This window comes from Gambusia affinis, linkage group LG02, assembly GCF_019740435.1.
Source record: "Gambusia affinis linkage group LG02, SWU_Gaff_1.0, whole genome shotgun sequence".
Lineage (NCBI taxonomy): Eukaryota > Metazoa > Chordata > Actinopteri > Cyprinodontiformes > Poeciliidae > Gambusia > Gambusia affinis.
In genome coordinates, this window is record NC_057869.1 from 19551010 (window position 1) to 19567480 (window position 16471).

Genomic DNA, 16471 nt, shown 5'->3' on the forward strand with positions numbered 1-16471 from the left:
TACAGCCGTCTATCACTTGTCTCCTCACTTTAATTTATTCTTTTGCATTCCTGGAGGCTTGTATTGGAGCTAACACCCCTCTTTCATTGCACCTTTGCTTGGCCATGCAGCGAATATACATGTTAGGGGAGGAGGAAGAGAGACGCAGATAGTTCTGTCTCCTCTTTCTCTGGGTGCCCCCCTTACTGAGCTGTCATCACTCCCTGGCACCGGGCACACAGCACAGCTGCAGGGGAACCACACTGCAGGGAACCTTCGTTTCCATCTGTCTCCAATTCACAGTAGCACCTATTTAGAGCAGCTCAGTGGCAGTGCATGTCAGCAGACACAGGAGAGCAGAGGGAAAAGGTGCATGGGGGGTCAGCAGAGGTCTGGATCAACAGATCGGAGTTCAGGGCAAAAAGGGTGAAACAATGATGACAGTGGTCAGCTTGGAGGAAGAAAGTGTACACAAACTTTAATGGACTATATGAAAAAGGTAAACAGAAATTTATGCACTTGAGATCAAGCGTTTATATTTTGTACATTATATAAAATGACACAAAATGACACAGGACTCTTTCACTGTCTGTCACTAAATCAGACTAAACTTGTCATGTTTTGGATCAGTAAGCTTGGCAAAATTATTCAAATTTGAAAAAGAAAATAGAGGATAATGTGTGATACATTCAGAATTTCACAATCATTCCTGTAGTATTTACTAAAAAAAATGTAAAGTTAAATGATTTGATTCAAACATTTTTGGCATCCTTCTGTAGGCATTTTAAACTAGTTCTCTTGAATATTCACATAATGTTTCTTTCCTATAATATCAACCATTTTATGAAATGCACCAATCCCTCCTGCAGCTAAAAACTCACACAATGTGACGTCTCCACTAACAGACGGAAAGATGTTCCCAGTAATGCAAGCTTTCCTTAGCTTACTGCAGATCAATTGCTGGTCATAAGAGTCAAACATTTCAATTTTAGTTTCATCAGACTACAGGACATATCTTCCAAACTTCAGGTCTTTGTCACTTAGTGCATTAGCGAATCATAATGCTGCTTTTTATATTGATCTTAAAGTCAAGTCTGTTTTCTTGCTAAGAATTCTTTCAGCCAATGTTGGTACAGGATTTGTGTCACTATGATTACAATGTTTTAACGGATTTTCAACCAGAATCTTCACAAGGACTTTTGGCTTCCATCTGAGGCTGTTATTCAAATTTTTATCTAAAAACAAGGTTAATCCCTGAGAGAGAGCACCTTTGATGGCTGGACATTCCCATACTGTTAATATTTGCACATTGTTTGAATAGAGCGAATCTTAAGATGTCTGGAAATGGTACCCAAAGATAATCCAGCCTTGTGGAGGTTATAAAGTGCACATAGATATCTGGTTTTAACTGTATACCAACAACAAAACTTACATATCTCCATAAAGTCCATGTAAGTTTGCATGTACCAACATTTGGATGTGTAAACATGTTTTTTTTTTGTTTTTTTGTTTGTTTGTTTCCAATATGTGCACAAAGTATATTCCAGAGCTTCGTGACTGTGTGAGTATGAGGCTCGGCTTAATTTAGCAGGTGTGCTTTGACAGTTCTTGAATGAGAGCCAAGGCCGCTGTTAGAAGGATAAGAAAGAGGAGGCGCTCACTCTGCATCTGTGTGGAGCTTGACTGTGACAGATGGGGACGGTTTAACTTATAGAGTTCTGTTGAGATCTGTAGGTTTACTCTGACGATGTCTGTGCCAAACAGGTGTGTTTTCTAAAAACACCACGGAGAGGAAAAAGGTGAATGAGCCTAAACTGTCGTATTTGTTTGTTAGTGACGTTGCTGCTGATGGAGGGAGGCTTTGTTTTTCCCAAAGACTTTGTGTGGGCTTGTGATTGTGTTCGGTTCTGCCTTTGGAAGACAAAAGGGACTCTGTTGTTTAAAAAGTCGAAACAAATTCCCAACTCTTATCCATGGGAGGCATGGCTATAAAAGGGTACAAAATGTCACCTCTTGCACTCTTGTTGCAGGCGGAATATTTATAGCCTTGTTTGAGTGCAAAGGATAATTCTAATATACATAAAGCTGAAGATTTTAACTTTCGCTTCAATCTACTGTGTAATCGTTGAGATATTTCTCCACACGTAAGCAGTGCACATCACTGCTTGCGTGTGTTGGATGAGACAGCTACTGTTGGTAATGGCTGCACAGTTGAAAAGTTCATCCAGTTAGTGGTGGCCAGGTGTCTCACAGGCGGGCAAGACGCTCCACCATATGCCTGCTTCTCACCACCAGACGCCAGCCGTCCCAGCCACTGACTTTCAGATGCTCTACTTTCACTGCACAAGGTGAAAACTTGCTTTAAGCCCGACCAACTTGTGCGCTTACCTTCGCAAAGGAATGAAACTTACTCGGTCACTGTTGCGAATTAATACAGAACAATTAATAACCTAGCCAGGAAACAAGAACGACTGATTTGAATGCATTTCTGGAGGATTTATGACACACCAGCAAACTTGCAGATTATTTTGCCTCCCTCCTGCATGCTGATTGGGGGTTTAAAGCGGTAATGAAGTGCTGGTGTGTCCTCCTGCTGGGTTTGTATTTGGTGAGGGGTGCCTGTGTGTCGCTGATAGAGGGATCTCTCTGACACGGCTGCCCTGGCTCGCCGCATCTGGAAGCCAGCAGCGGCAGCCGCTGGGGGGAGATAAGGAGAGGCTAGTTGCTCTCCTGTAACTCACATTTTTGCCCCCCTCTGTCCCGTTCTCCTTCTCCTTTGCCGTTCCTCCCTCCAACCATCCTCTGTCCCATCATCCCCCCCCCCCCCCTGACCTTATCTCGAGGGAGAAGGCACGACTGGGTCGCTGCTGTGATAGCACCTGCCAGAACCAGAGCTGGTCTCTGGTGATTATGGGGGAATCATTATCTCTCCCTCCTCAAAAACTCATTTTATACCTGCCAACATCTGAGGGGAGGTGAGGGGAGGAGCAGCACGGGAGCAAAAGGCTTCTCTAACAGGTACAGCACAAAACTGTGTTTATCAAAAGGGAAAGTTCAAATATAGAAATCAAAATTGGATGAAAAAAATTTTGTTACTATCAGACTTTTACAACATTTGCTCTGTAACTGACCTCGAATAGGAGCAAAAATCTTGCTCACCGTGTATTAAAGGAGACACATTTCTGCATTAAGAGACATTTAGAGTTAAGAAGGAATCAGATATTACTGGAAAGGTAACGAGGAGCTTCTTAGTGTTTTAATTAAATGTTAAACATTTCTTTCTATCATCTCAGTTACAGCTCTCATTGATTAGACTTTGATTACCCTGTTCTTTTTTTATTGGACATTCTGAGAACAAAAACTGTAGATATTTCCGGAAATTCTAGTCAAGTACTTAATCTTTATTCCTCAATGTTATTTTTTATCTTTGTTTAAACATTTTACAACCTGTTTCCGATAACGTTTAGTCCATCTCCAGCGTCTTCTCCTCATCATTAACACAACTATATTTTATTAATACTACTAACCAATTTCATCATCTCTGCCAGCTGCACATTTATGTGCTTTTTATTTTATGTCATCTAGAGGGAGAAGGAACGACCTGGTCTAGCCTAGCCTGGTCATTTCCTCCCGACACAATTCCACTCAATTCTCATCTCCTTTCAGTTTTCAGTCTGGGATTTCTTCCATTGAGCTGGATTTTTTTAGGTTGAATTTCTACTGGATCAATCAGCAAACAGAACTTACGAATGATGACGTCAATTTTCTGTGCTGTTTTTGGAATTGCAGTCGGCCTGCAGTTTTAGCAATGGCAGCGGAGGAAGTGATCGAAGCTGTTCAGTCCGTGTGGTGAAACTTCCAGTAAAATCTGATTATTTGAACCTCGGTAAACTCTACATCTCCAGCAAGCTATCGCTTCTCGATCGCTGAGGTTCTACACTTTGTATAAGGCAAGGTGTAGTAAAATGTCTGGATTTTACCAGGGTATGTTTAGTATACATTTTTTTTTTGTTTTGTTTTTCTTGGTTGTCCATTGGTACTGCCTTTATCTTTTTTTAAAGCATTTTGTGTTCCCCTTGTTGTGTTAATAAAAGGTCTATAAGTTATGACTTTCTACTCCCTGTAAATCAAGCTGAATGTCAAGCAATTCAACTTAAACATAGAAGGGAGACAGAAATTTGCAGTCATAATTCACATTCATATTTATATCCAGCTTGATTAAACCTATAAATACCATACATGTGTAACCAAAGGTGGGGAATTCCAATGGTTACAAGTAAAAATACATTTAAAAACCACCCCCATTTCGCAAACAGCACTTTCTGAGGGTTTATAGAGAAATCAGTTCTCCGTCACTGTCCCCCGCTACGCCCAAATACTGAGAAAGCCACATCAGGTTCTCTCACTTCCTCTCTGCTGATGACCATCTGTGTGTTGGTTTCAGCTAGGCGCTTGGCACATCTGTTTGCTCACATCCCGTCTCACTTCTCCCATCCGCAGAGCCCTAGCACCAATGAGAACTTGTGACAGAGTCACTGCTGGGGAGCATTGTTGCTACACACAGTCTGAAAATCTGATGGAGTAAAAACCCTGAGCAAAAATACATTGGTTTCAAGTTAGTAAAGCAAATATTCACACAATTGAAATATGTTTCAATCATGATTCTACTTATAGTAGCTTCCAGATAAAAATACTGATGTCTGTGTATAGTTTAGAGTAAGCGAAGGCAGGCAAAGGTTTTGACACTTGTTCCGCTCAGCTGTTTTATGTTTTCATGCTGTGAATCAGTTTCAGCTCTCGATGTTTTCATGAACAACCTGAAATCTTACTTTAATCTAAAATGCCTCCATGGAGCACTATTTACTCTTTCTCTTTGCAATACCAAAATCAGGAATTGCTGAGATTTTTCTGCATTTTTGGAGCTGTTTGTTCAAATGTAATTGTGACAAATCTCATCCAAAATCAGTCTCTATATGTTTGGAAAAAAAAGACTTGTCAATAAAATTGCAATTAGCTCAATCTTCTACGTTCCAGATAGATATAATTTAAATTTTGTGTGGATCTAAGGCAAATAAATTAACTACAAAAAAAATTCCAAGGGGAACAAAGTTTGACTTCCTTGTTTTTGTATTTTGAAATAATAACTGTATATGATGAATGGGGATTTCTCCATTAATCTCTGTCGTACAAAGCTGAAATGTGTGTAACTGAGGTATGAAAAGTCCTGAGTCATTCCTGTTCTTTCTTTATTTTACTGAATTATGAAATCACTTAGTTCATGGCTGTTTTTATTTCATTACATCTTTTGTATTAAATCTTTCAACTCTGACATTATGAAACATTCAGGGATAAAAAGGCTCCCAATCGAAGGGAAATAATTAAGGCAGTTTATGTTCAATCTTTAAGCACTTTGTTTCGCAGCAGCCTGCCACCAAGACAGAGCTGGTTCCCATTTCCAAGAATATATCAAAATTACCAGTCTGAACAAAGAACACATAGGAAACAACAAAAAGGTTATTCCCAAAGAGACATGAGCTGGAAACTTGGGAAACATTTGATAACCAACTGGGAGTCTTGTTTAAATTTCCAACTAAAATGAATTGTAATGTGTTCAACACCATTGAGCAAAGCTGTGTAAACCAGCATGCTCATTTCTAAAGATTGACTTTGACATCTTCTGCTTGGATTTATTACTCCATAAATTTTAACAAAAGTATTTGTTCATGCAATAAGTCTTGTGAGAAATCACAAAGTTTTTTGCTACTTGTGGGGGGGAAAAAAAATCCCATTTTCATCTCCAGATCTAAGATTTATGAAAGATTGCAGTTCTCTCTTGACACATCATAAAGGGCCTGGTAGATTTACCTTGCAATACAGCAACCCCCACCCCAAAATTATTGTCATTACAATAAAGTCGTGTCCTGTGCCAGAACAGAAATTGACGGGAATCATTGAAATGTCTTCATGTACTGAGCACACTTTCCCTCTTGATTGAATTATGGATGAAAAAGGTCAGAATATGAGTAAAATTAATGAAATTTTACTCATATTTCCCTGCGTACTCTTAGCAGTTTTGTGAAACATCCTATTTCAATTATGATGCAAAAAATAGCAACGAAAGACATGGAGCAGACAGTTAAACAGTTAAAAGGGTACATAAACCCAAACAACAAACTGAGGGGTGATTTGTTTTATTACAAGGAACAAAAGAACGCTTCTTTGGAGCCACCAGGCAAGGTGCACAGAAGCAAGGGTGAGGTGCCTTAGAGCGGAGGATGCAGGAGGGGAAGAAGTGGCTGCAGGACGACACAGCTGGTTCCTGACAGAGGAAGCCCACATGGAGGCCCAGGTCCTGCTGCCTGCTGTTGTCTGGTGCTATCAACACAAGCAACCTTGCTGCTTGGCCTCCCCGGAGGCTGCAGCCCTGCAACACAGAATAATAATTTAAAAAAAAACAACAACACACAAACTGTAACATCCAGGCACACACTTCTCCTTTGAGCTGCAGTGGCGGGTAGAGTAGGAGGAGGGTTCATATGAGAGCACAGCCCCTCTACAGGAGCCACAAGACAAGCTGACCGGCTGGTGACATTCAGTCACACGCGTTCTAGATTGCCTCACACAGGCATTACTGAGAGACATAAGACACACAGGAAGAGAACCAACAGAAAAGAAGAAACCTTTAAATTAGTTCAGAGATGTTCCTGTAAAGGGGTCTGCTGAGACAAAGGAACAAAAGTTTAAATTGGGGATGGTACAGTGACCCTAAGGTGTTTTACATGTGCTGAAAGCAAAAGATATATGCAAGCAAGAACAAGGAGACACCAGGAAGAAATTCAGCCAGGACCGAAGACTGCAGTAAGTACGTGGAGGAAAGAAGAAACTCCTGTCTCTGTTTCTGTTTAATATCTGAAGAGTCGTGTACAGTTGAGACTGCCATGTCCTAGCATGGCGGTTCAGCAGGTCACACAACTGTCTCCTGGGGCCTCAAAGGCGAAGATTATGAAGAAAAACAAGAAACTACAAGCTGAACTGGGAAATTATCTGATCTAATAGCAACTTCAAGTCTCACACCACTTCGCTGCTGGGCAGGTCAAACCTGAAGGCCAACAATCTGCTAGTCTCTGGCCTGACCACCCTGGAAAGGAGTGCTAGCATGTCTGCCGAGGTCCACTTAGAGCGGCAAAAGAGGAACGACTTGGGAGCAACATCGTCCTCCTTTGCTCCTGCCTTTACGCCACGTGTTCCCACAGTCACACTCATCAGCCACAGGGAGCCGAGGGAGAAGCGCACTGCCCACAGACTCCAGCCTGGAAGCCTCGACCACAAGCTGGTGGCCAGCAGTCTTTACAGATACACTGAAGGTAGGAGCCCATCCTCTTACAGGAGCTGTTTTATGAAATCTTCTGGCTACGCTGTAACCGCGATGAGTGATGGAGGGTACCACAGCTGTCTGGTCTGCTCATTAAATAGAAGTGATTGGCAGATAATCAGTTTGTGTTGACTTTGCTGTAAGGGCAATGGCAAGTTTCTTCATATCACTGGAAAACCTGCTAACTGATGGCTGAAGCCTTAGTATCAAGCTTGGAAGGACATGAAACCTCTGGGTGAAATATAAGCTTCAATTTAGAGATAGACTGCTATTGAATTCAGCAGTATGCCCTTTATTATCTTGGACTTCACATGGTCTGTCAAGTTCAAATGTTGCTAACAAGTCCATGGAGCATATTTATCCTGTGGCACTGGAAAGGAAAGGGAAAGAGGTGTTTTTAGAGCAATGGGTGGGTGGAGGGGGTCTTCCTCTGGGCTTCCCCATACAGCTGCAGAGAACACAACTCCATTCTGGAGTTTCGCAGTTCGGCTTCAATGAATTCCTAATGCCAAATGGCCGTAAACGGCTCATAGTGAATGCCGGAGGTACAACTTTAAGGCAAGCTTGCAGCAGACTGACAGGGAACACTTGAAAGGCACTCTGGAAGAAATAGAAAAGAAGTGCCTTGAAGTATAAATGAAAACCTAACTTGAATCGGTGAAGGTTGTGATGAGAGAGATGCATTAACAATCAGACTTTAAAAGACTAATTTTGTAGGCTCTAAATATGTAGGAATGGTAAGCCAGAGCGAGGACTAATACCCAACGTGGTGAATTACCTGCAGCGTGTCCCGTCTTTTGGCAGTAATGAGCTTTGTGAACGTTGCAGTGATAAGGCCTCTATAATTAGGCTTAGTCATAAGCATCCCTCCTGTATTTCTGTGATAAAAACCCAGAACTCTGGTGTTGGTGCTCAAACAATTTCAACTCACACGTTCACATTTGCAGCTAAATCAAAATGGTCCACTTTGGACCGTAAACACCCTGAGCCTTTTGTTTCAAGCAGTTTACCTGATGTCTAAACGTATGTGGATGGATATGTACAGTCGAGCAGCATGTTAACGCTGTATGGGGAAGCAACAGCACGCTGCTTGTGCGTGTGCGCGTTCGCCGGTGTGTTTTTGTGTGTTTGGGAGGTGTTGTGTGCCACAGCGTAGGCTTCCTGTGAAGGAGCAGATGTCGCAGAGCTAAAGCACAGCTGCGACGGGCGATAACCGCGGTGGCAAGAATATGTCGGCACACTGGCTCTTCTCCCTGGTTCTTATCAGTCGCACCCAGCACACAGAGTCACACACACATGCACGACCATAGACACTTGTATAAACACTCCACAATAAGGAACTGCCACCTAGCAGTAGCACACCCTCCCAACAGGCCCAGAGAGAGCAAGTACGTCAATGAGAGGGATAGAAGGAGAGAGGCAGAGCAAGAAAAGCAGACTAAATCAAGGGACTTTGATGGAAAAGCTGGAAAAGAATCCTCAACAAAGCGTTGGCTCATGTCTCCTGTATCATAGACTTCATAATTTGAATGCCAGTCCTAATCCTCTACAGATATGAATTGGATATTCTTTACATTTCTCTAAAGAAACGTGCCACCAGTAATGGCTTTTCAAAACATCAAAAATAACTCTATACCTTACTTAATATTGATGATGCTTGATTAAGTTGCATAATTTAGGTATAGATACAAGGATTATATTTTTCTCCAGGCTGCATCTTTTAAAACCAATAGTTCTTGGTCTTTTTTCATTCATAGTTTTTTTTTTTTGCACACTACTTGACGATATTTTGCAATATCGTCAAGTATTATTATTTCATCAAGCTGGTGTGAAATAATGTGAACAGCTTCCAAAAGGAACTTATGCAATTGTCTACATCTGTCTCTGCTGGCCAAATGACTGCTCCAGAAGCACAGGTCAGCTGTCAGGTTCATGTAAAGACAAGTTGCTCATGGCTCTTATCTCTTACTATTGGTAGTTTGAATGATGTTATCTTCTATTCTTCGTGTGGTTTGCCTCACACTTATTTATCAGGCTAACTGCAGACCTCATGACCTGACAAAAAACTGTCATGTTCAGAGTGACGGCACAAAATTTGTCAATGCATAAAACCAACATTTTATGAATTTGCACATTACCTGAAAATGCAGGTCGCATTTTATTAACTAAATCACTGGTTAATTCCTCACATCTTCAGACTGACACAAACTAAGCAACAAAGAAGAAATAATAAAAGAAAAAGAACTTTACAAAATTTTGAGAAAACTTGCGCAGGGATCATGACGTAAGAAGAGGTAAATGTTGAGTAAATCAGAATAAAGGTGATGGCTGTGTGTGTGTGCGTGTGTGTTTGGCAAGACAAGGTAGGTAGTAACAAAGTGTGTGTCTCTGAGAGAAAGAGAGAGCAGTTATCCTCTTTATTTCCTCACTACCAGTGTTGTGGTTTCTATGAGGAACAGATGTTCACAACTTGATATAGTGCCTCATCCCCCTCTGCTCACTATCTCCAGTGCCAGTACCACCAACTGTCTGCAACCAATACACACACACACACACGCCAACACACACCCTCCTGGGAAAGTCTGTCTGTCGATCTTTCTGTTTGTCTGTCTTTCTGTCTGTTCGATCTTATCTTTGACCAACCATCCTTCCAAAGTGTCCTTGAGCATGACACTGAACTCTGAGCTTCCTTCTGATCTGACTAACTCTGCGTCATTGTAATTTGAGTGTCTACTATGACTGAAAAAGCACTAAATTTATTCAGTCCATTTAACATTCAGCTAGTTGTCACTTTCCACGTAGGATGCTGTGCTGTCCATTTCCTTAGGAGTTCAGGTTCAATGTCTTGTTCTAAAATCTGCACCTGACCTAATCAGGTGTCACTTCCTCCTTTGTTAGTTTGCAGTTCTGTGAATCACATCTGGCCATGTGCTTACAGCCGTCTCTGACTCCATCTTGTCCTGGTCAAAGTACACATTCTATGGCTCATTTGGTTGTACTCCTTATATTAACATGCCAATATTTAAATCAATTAATACGTCAATATTAGTCATCCAGAGACTCACCAGCCCAGTTAGTTCCATTTAATCAGTATTCTTGATGTAAAATGACAAACTAGCTAGGAGATGGAGCATGCATCCACATCCAAGCTAGATGAATGCATGCTAGCTAGCTATATATACAGAAATAAAGTGTGCCTATCAATGCTAATGGAATGGGTGAAAAATGATTGTATTCAAGGGTTTGAAATTTCAATTCCTGTCTTGCAGTCAGGCAACACTTTACTGCTCCATTTCAAAGAAAATGTCACAAGGGTCCAAAAGTAAAATTTGTAAAAGCAGCATTTCAGTTTGTGTATTTGAAAATGTGGGTCAATAATCTGCTACACTGTGTCACAATGCAGAGACAGTCTCTTTTTCATCGTGCTCTTTTTTTGTGATATGCTCATGTTTAAGATGTAAGGGAAGAGGCTAGCGTCTTATTAAGTAAAATATTATGAAGAACAGAGTTTAAATTACTGACCTTATATTTCCACAGGATATATGGGATTCATGAGAAAAGATTTCTATGCAAATCAAACCACTAAGTCAGGATGACGATACAGTATGACATGATACGAGACCTTCGGTCAATGACGTTAACAGCAGCTTCATAAGAGTTTGTGTTGAATTTACACAAATAAGGAAAGGAAAGGATAGGAGAAGACAGAGAAGCACAGAAACACAATGAGTCTGGCATTCCTTTCAGTCAGCTCAGAGCCTTATCTCTTTTCAACACACTAGCTTGTGACTGCTGCAAAAGGAAAGGATTTACAATGTGCAAGTGGAGGAAATGCTGCAAACTTCTCTCTGTCTCTCTTGCCTTTTACTCTGACTCAGTGTTTACACAGACACAAATCATCATTCCCACTGCAGAACAATGACCAGTGTCAGTTCTTGCATCTCAGAAAGTGCCCAACCATCCAGGAGATGCTGTCAACATAATAAAGGAGGCGAGGATGAGGTGTTTGCGAGGTGACAGAGAGATAGAGGAGTGAGACCAAGGCTAGACAAAGGTGCCTTTGTCATTAGCGCCATCAAAGAGACTTCCAGTCACAGCATTATGCTGCGGGGAGTTCATCGAGGTGAGTTCTCGCCTTGTGTGTGTCTCATTGTGCAGTTTATCAGGCTGGCCACATGGAGCGTCAGAGGTAACCTGGTGACCGCGCAACAAAAGGCCAAATTAAGAGGAGTAAGAGGCTGTCTCTACAGAGAGGCTGACAGGTTGACTGACACTGTTCCCATGGAGAATAGCATCCTGTCAATCTTGGAGCTGTCACCTTGACAGGAATTCTTTCTTTGGATGCAGCCCTCATTGCCAACCTTTCTGTCAGTCAAGGCCACACAGATACACTACTGTTTTCAGTATTCTGCACGAAGGGAAACGCCCTCCGCTCTGACATACTAAGAAGATAGACACACAAACATAGGTCTTTCTATCTTCACAAGGACTTTGCATCCACTTCCATTCACTTTTTCATTCACTTCCATAGTCTCAACCTTTTACTCTGGTAAAGACTATGAAATCCCAAACCTCATCATTACCAGGACATGCAAAACCTGACCTAACCTCAATTCACACCTTAGTCTTAAACCTAATCTCTAAAACCAAAACAGCACTTCTTCTCCTGGGGCCTGCCTATAAGCAGCAGTTGGTCCCCACAACATAGTATGTGTCCTTACATTTTATCAAATACAAGGCCTTTGCAGAACCTTCAGACAAATGAAAGAAAAACTATGTGTTCATTTATTAATTTACATGAACAAAGACAATGCTTGAGGTGAACCTTATGAATTGGCTTTGACTTTACTTTTCACCTTTTAGTTCACACATTTGACCCTATTCCAGAGCAGTTACTGAAATGCTTACAAGCTATGCTTCCAGATGTTTATCACCCACCTTAACTTTGGCAGATTCAAGTTATTCCCATGCATCTGTGTACATGTATACTCGACATGTATTTTATGCTATGTTGTGTTTTGAGATGTTTAGTCAAAATCAAAACAATTTTATTAGAAATTGGAAATTGCAATTTGAGGAAAAACCCATTTCTTCACAGAACCTATTTCTACCTGAAGATATTTTTTTTTTCTCATTGCGGATGCAGGCAACTGATCCTAATCAAGGGAGTGTTTGTGTTGAGCACTTTGGAGGCTGGTGTGACTGGTGTCGGGGCTCAGCAGCTGTCTGTGTGTACTTTACAAGCTGGTTCTGTTTGTTCTGTAGACAGAGGTGAGGTCAGGAGGGTGTCAGCTTTGTCTTCTGTCCCCCTTCCATGGCTATGTACATGTATGTGTGTGTGTGTCTGATAGAGGGCAGGCGGGTGGGGCAAAGGGCCTAACAGACCAGTGCGGACAGGTGGAGGATTCTCACCATAGCGGCAGCAGATGTACTGTACCTGCCCTTTTCCCTCTTTGTGTCTTTCTATTTGCCTGACTAATAGAGTTGTTTATTTGCTTACAAGCTATATACATTTTAACAAATAATAAAATGTCTGCATGGCATTAAAACAGTAAAATGCATCGCTATTGTGTTAATGAAAACATAAATTACCATCAAATTTCCTTGTTTTCAAAAACACCTTTTATTTTTAACTCTAGAGGCCTGTTAGATGATTTTCTTCTACTTTGTTTGACGGCTTTAAAGTTTGCAAACTTGGCAGACTAACTGAACTTTTGCACTCATGTGCATTGTCCTTTAAAGGCAATTTAGTCACCTTGATGCCAATAAAAGTTTGAAACAGTCAATTAAACATGACTTGGAGATATTAAGCGTCACTTGTGCATAGTGTATGGCAAGGTCTTTACTGCCATTTCAACAAATAAGACTGAGACAATCTATGATGAATATGTTAGAACATTATTAACATCAGGGTAAGTTTTATGTTTAGTAATTACAACAAGGTTTTTTATGGTGTTGTCAAGGTTCAAACTATTAAAAAGCTGCAGATTCATACATAATTCCTGCTCTCATGCAAATACAAAATGTAATATCTGGTTAGTGTATTAACAAAGCTTATTTAAATGCTTTAGCTACTGCAAAAGGATGTTATCCATAATTTCTAAGACGACCAAAGATAGCTAAAGGGATAGTTTTGGATTGTTCAGAAGTGTAAAACTGTAAAATTACTATCAATATTAGTCTCCTTACTTGCGGTGGAAGGAAAGTGTAAGAAGTCCTCTGTAAGCATGTAAGCAAACACTGAACTGCAGAGTGCAAATACGACACTTTTCCCAGAGTTCAGCAGCCAGTCACCTCACCAGAGTTATGTACAGATAGACAGATGGAAGATGGGGCTTCTGTCATAAAACACGATGGCAGAGAGAACTGGAGCAGCCAGTGCAAAAATGACCTCTGAGTTATTCTAGGGATGAGTGCATTACTACTTGTCTGTCCTATTTCTTAGTCTTGTTCCATGATTGACTGGTTGCCCTTGTATGAATGTCCCCTGCTTCAACTCCCACCTATGCCCCTGTGACTCTGTAAGCAATAAGTTGAGATAGATAGATAGACAGAAAGACATTTTTTTCTAATGGGCAGCTTCCTCATTAATGTCCTAAATTCATGTTATGCTGATCTGGAGTTCATTCACTGGAATGATTTCCAAAGATACTGCAAAACTTGAAAAAGCACAAGTGCGTCTCATTGACGTCGTTGCACAAGTGGCATTCTCCCTCAAAATCCAGACATTGGCTTCTTCTCTGCAATTAGGCTTTTTGATGCCGTCATCAGCCTCGGCTAATGTGTCATCATGGAAGGTGTTTGGATGAAAACACAGCAAAACCTTTTAGATTTTCTTGTGAAAATCTAAAAAAAGATGTTTATTACCCTGTAATACAGCGATATATTCTACAAATATAAGCATTTTCAGTTTGAATTGTTTTAAATCAACTAACTCTTACTGTCAACTGTTCTCCTTTCTTAGGGCTTATGTTCTTTTCTACTAACTCATGACAATAAATCTGTCTTCTACAAAATGCAGAACAACCGATAAAAAGCATCATAAATCATCACTTAGAAAATCTGAACTACAAGTACTAGCTGTTACGTGTAACCTGGTATAAGGAAAATCATACCCATCTTGAGTCAACACCTTTAATTTAAAGAAGCAATAAAAGATGTTTCAGTGATGCCAGTGAAGAAGGTGTAGTAACCAGCCTTGACCTAACACTGATTACATTCTCTCCATCTTCAGATCAGACCAAAGAGGGAACTCTTCATGAAGAGAATGTCACCGTCACAGGCTAATATTCACTGTTTACTCATATGCCTGCTGACACATTATTTTACATTTATTCTGCTCCCAAAAAGCCGTCATTAAAGAGTTAGATAAAGTAAATGAAATCTCCACGACGCTGCCACTGTTCTTCTCCTTATCGCCCTGATATGAGGAAACAGCGGCCCCCACCGACAGATAATAGTTTGACTGAGTTCTCGATTCCTCGGTGGGGGTCTTAAACTGAAATGATTAAGTAGGGCATGCTTCTATTTAGTTTAGAAATTTTTGGGTGAAGACGTTTTTTGTTTCGTTTTGGTCCTTGAAACAATTAAATATGAAGTTTAAGGCCTGCAAGAGCTTAAATATTACAGTTTGTAAGGTATTTCAGAAGATGTGAGATTGTTTGAATAGATTTGAACCAATATGAGATTACTTTCTTCTGCTTAGAAAAGATTCATGTGAAATAGTTGCTTTTTTTGTTTGTTTGTTTGCTTCTGATGGTACTCTATACACGCACAGAGAGAAAGAGAGAGAGAGAGAGAGAGAGGAAGAGAGAGGGGTAGAGAGAGAGAGAGAGGTTAGGAGCTCCAGATGGTGTTTAAACGCAGACAGAAGGCTACAGCGAGGACACAGAGAGAGAGAGGAGGAGGAGGAGAGCGCCGCGGTTACTGCGCACAGTGAGCTCGCCAGCTCCACTCATCACCGAGGACATAACAAGTCATAAAAATCCCTAGTACCGTGCATTGGAGGAAAAAAAAAAACTTCTCCTGATCTGCTCCGATGACAGCATTTTTTAAATTTCTCCTGGAAGTGAAGGTTTAATACAACAACCATCTGAGCGCAGCCTGACGGACGATCAGCGCGTCGGAGGAGGAGGACAAGCACCGAACATAGAAACGTGGAGGTGGAGCAGCTTTGTCCGCAGGCTGCAAACAAACAAGAGAAAAACATATTTTTTTTTTCCCGGTTTGGATGTATGAGAACTTGCCTCTGACACCACGAACTGTGGGCTCAACTGTGAGCTAAGAAGACTGTAAAGTTGTTTGGGGGGGTGGGGGGGAATTAAAGGCGCACCCTGCAGCCCTGAGGATCTGCATCTTAATGTGACCTCACATGGTGAGGCTTTTTGGACTTACAGTGACAAATTAGTTACTTTTTGTATGTCAAATACAAAAACAAACGGGACATCGTTCCTGCTGTAGAAATGACACTGTGTTGTCTCATCTGTCTGGGATGATCAGAAAGTGCCAGAGAGCGGATATCCACGACTGGGACAAGTTCTGATTCTGTCGCATCGCAAACACAAGAAGCTTTTCTAAATCTATATATCAGACTGAAAAACCAAAGAGAGCAGTTTTCCTAAGGATCCCAAAAGCCTTGCTTTGTTTGTATTTCTTCTTTTATCTTTTATTAAGAAGATAAATACCTCACAGCCTAAGACTTATTTAACCTGGACCCAATAAGAGCACCCAAAGGAAAGTTAAACATTTTTATACCATCCTATATTTTTAGAAGGTAGAAGAAAAAGGGAATAACCCCACAAAGGCTTTATTTTTTTATTCATTTTTACTTTACTTTTTTTTTTCTTTTCTTTTTTTTTTCAAAACGATGAGGATTGAATCGATATAAAATCCCGTTAAGAAGCTGTTTGGTGTGGATTATCGCTCAGCTTGACCTCGACCTTCACAAAGTGAGTAAAAAAAAATCCCCTGCACACTCAAACTGGAAAGAAACAAAGGACTTTAATTGGACCTGCAGTTCATTAGAAGCTATTAAATGCAAGCTGTTTTATATATGAAAGCTCAAATTCGTGTAAGGTCAAGTTTAAACTTCTGGGTTCACTTGAGAATTGGTTAGAAGCT

At 40.8% G+C, this 16471-nt stretch overlaps 1 protein-coding gene across 7 annotated transcripts in view; it reads left to right on the forward strand.

The window, feature by feature from the left end:
- Positions 1–377: 377 nt before the first annotated feature.
- Positions 378–16471, forward strand: part of cbfa2t3 (CBFA2/RUNX1 partner transcriptional co-repressor 3) — a 49026-nt gene continuing 32932 nt past the window's right edge. For 3 of the 7 annotated variants that reach the window (XM_044101126.1, XM_044101136.1, XM_044101141.1), the window contains exon 1: positions 6583–7343. In XM_044101126.1, coding sequence (XP_043957061.1) covers positions 7136–7343 — 208 coding nt within the window. In that variant the 5' untranslated portion in view covers positions 6583–7135. Of the gene's footprint in view, positions 479–6578; positions 7344–15240; positions 16300–16471 lie in introns of those variants that run through there. The other 4 variants (XM_044101107.1, XM_044101116.1, XM_044101166.1 and 1 more) reach the window with 3 other exon arrangements.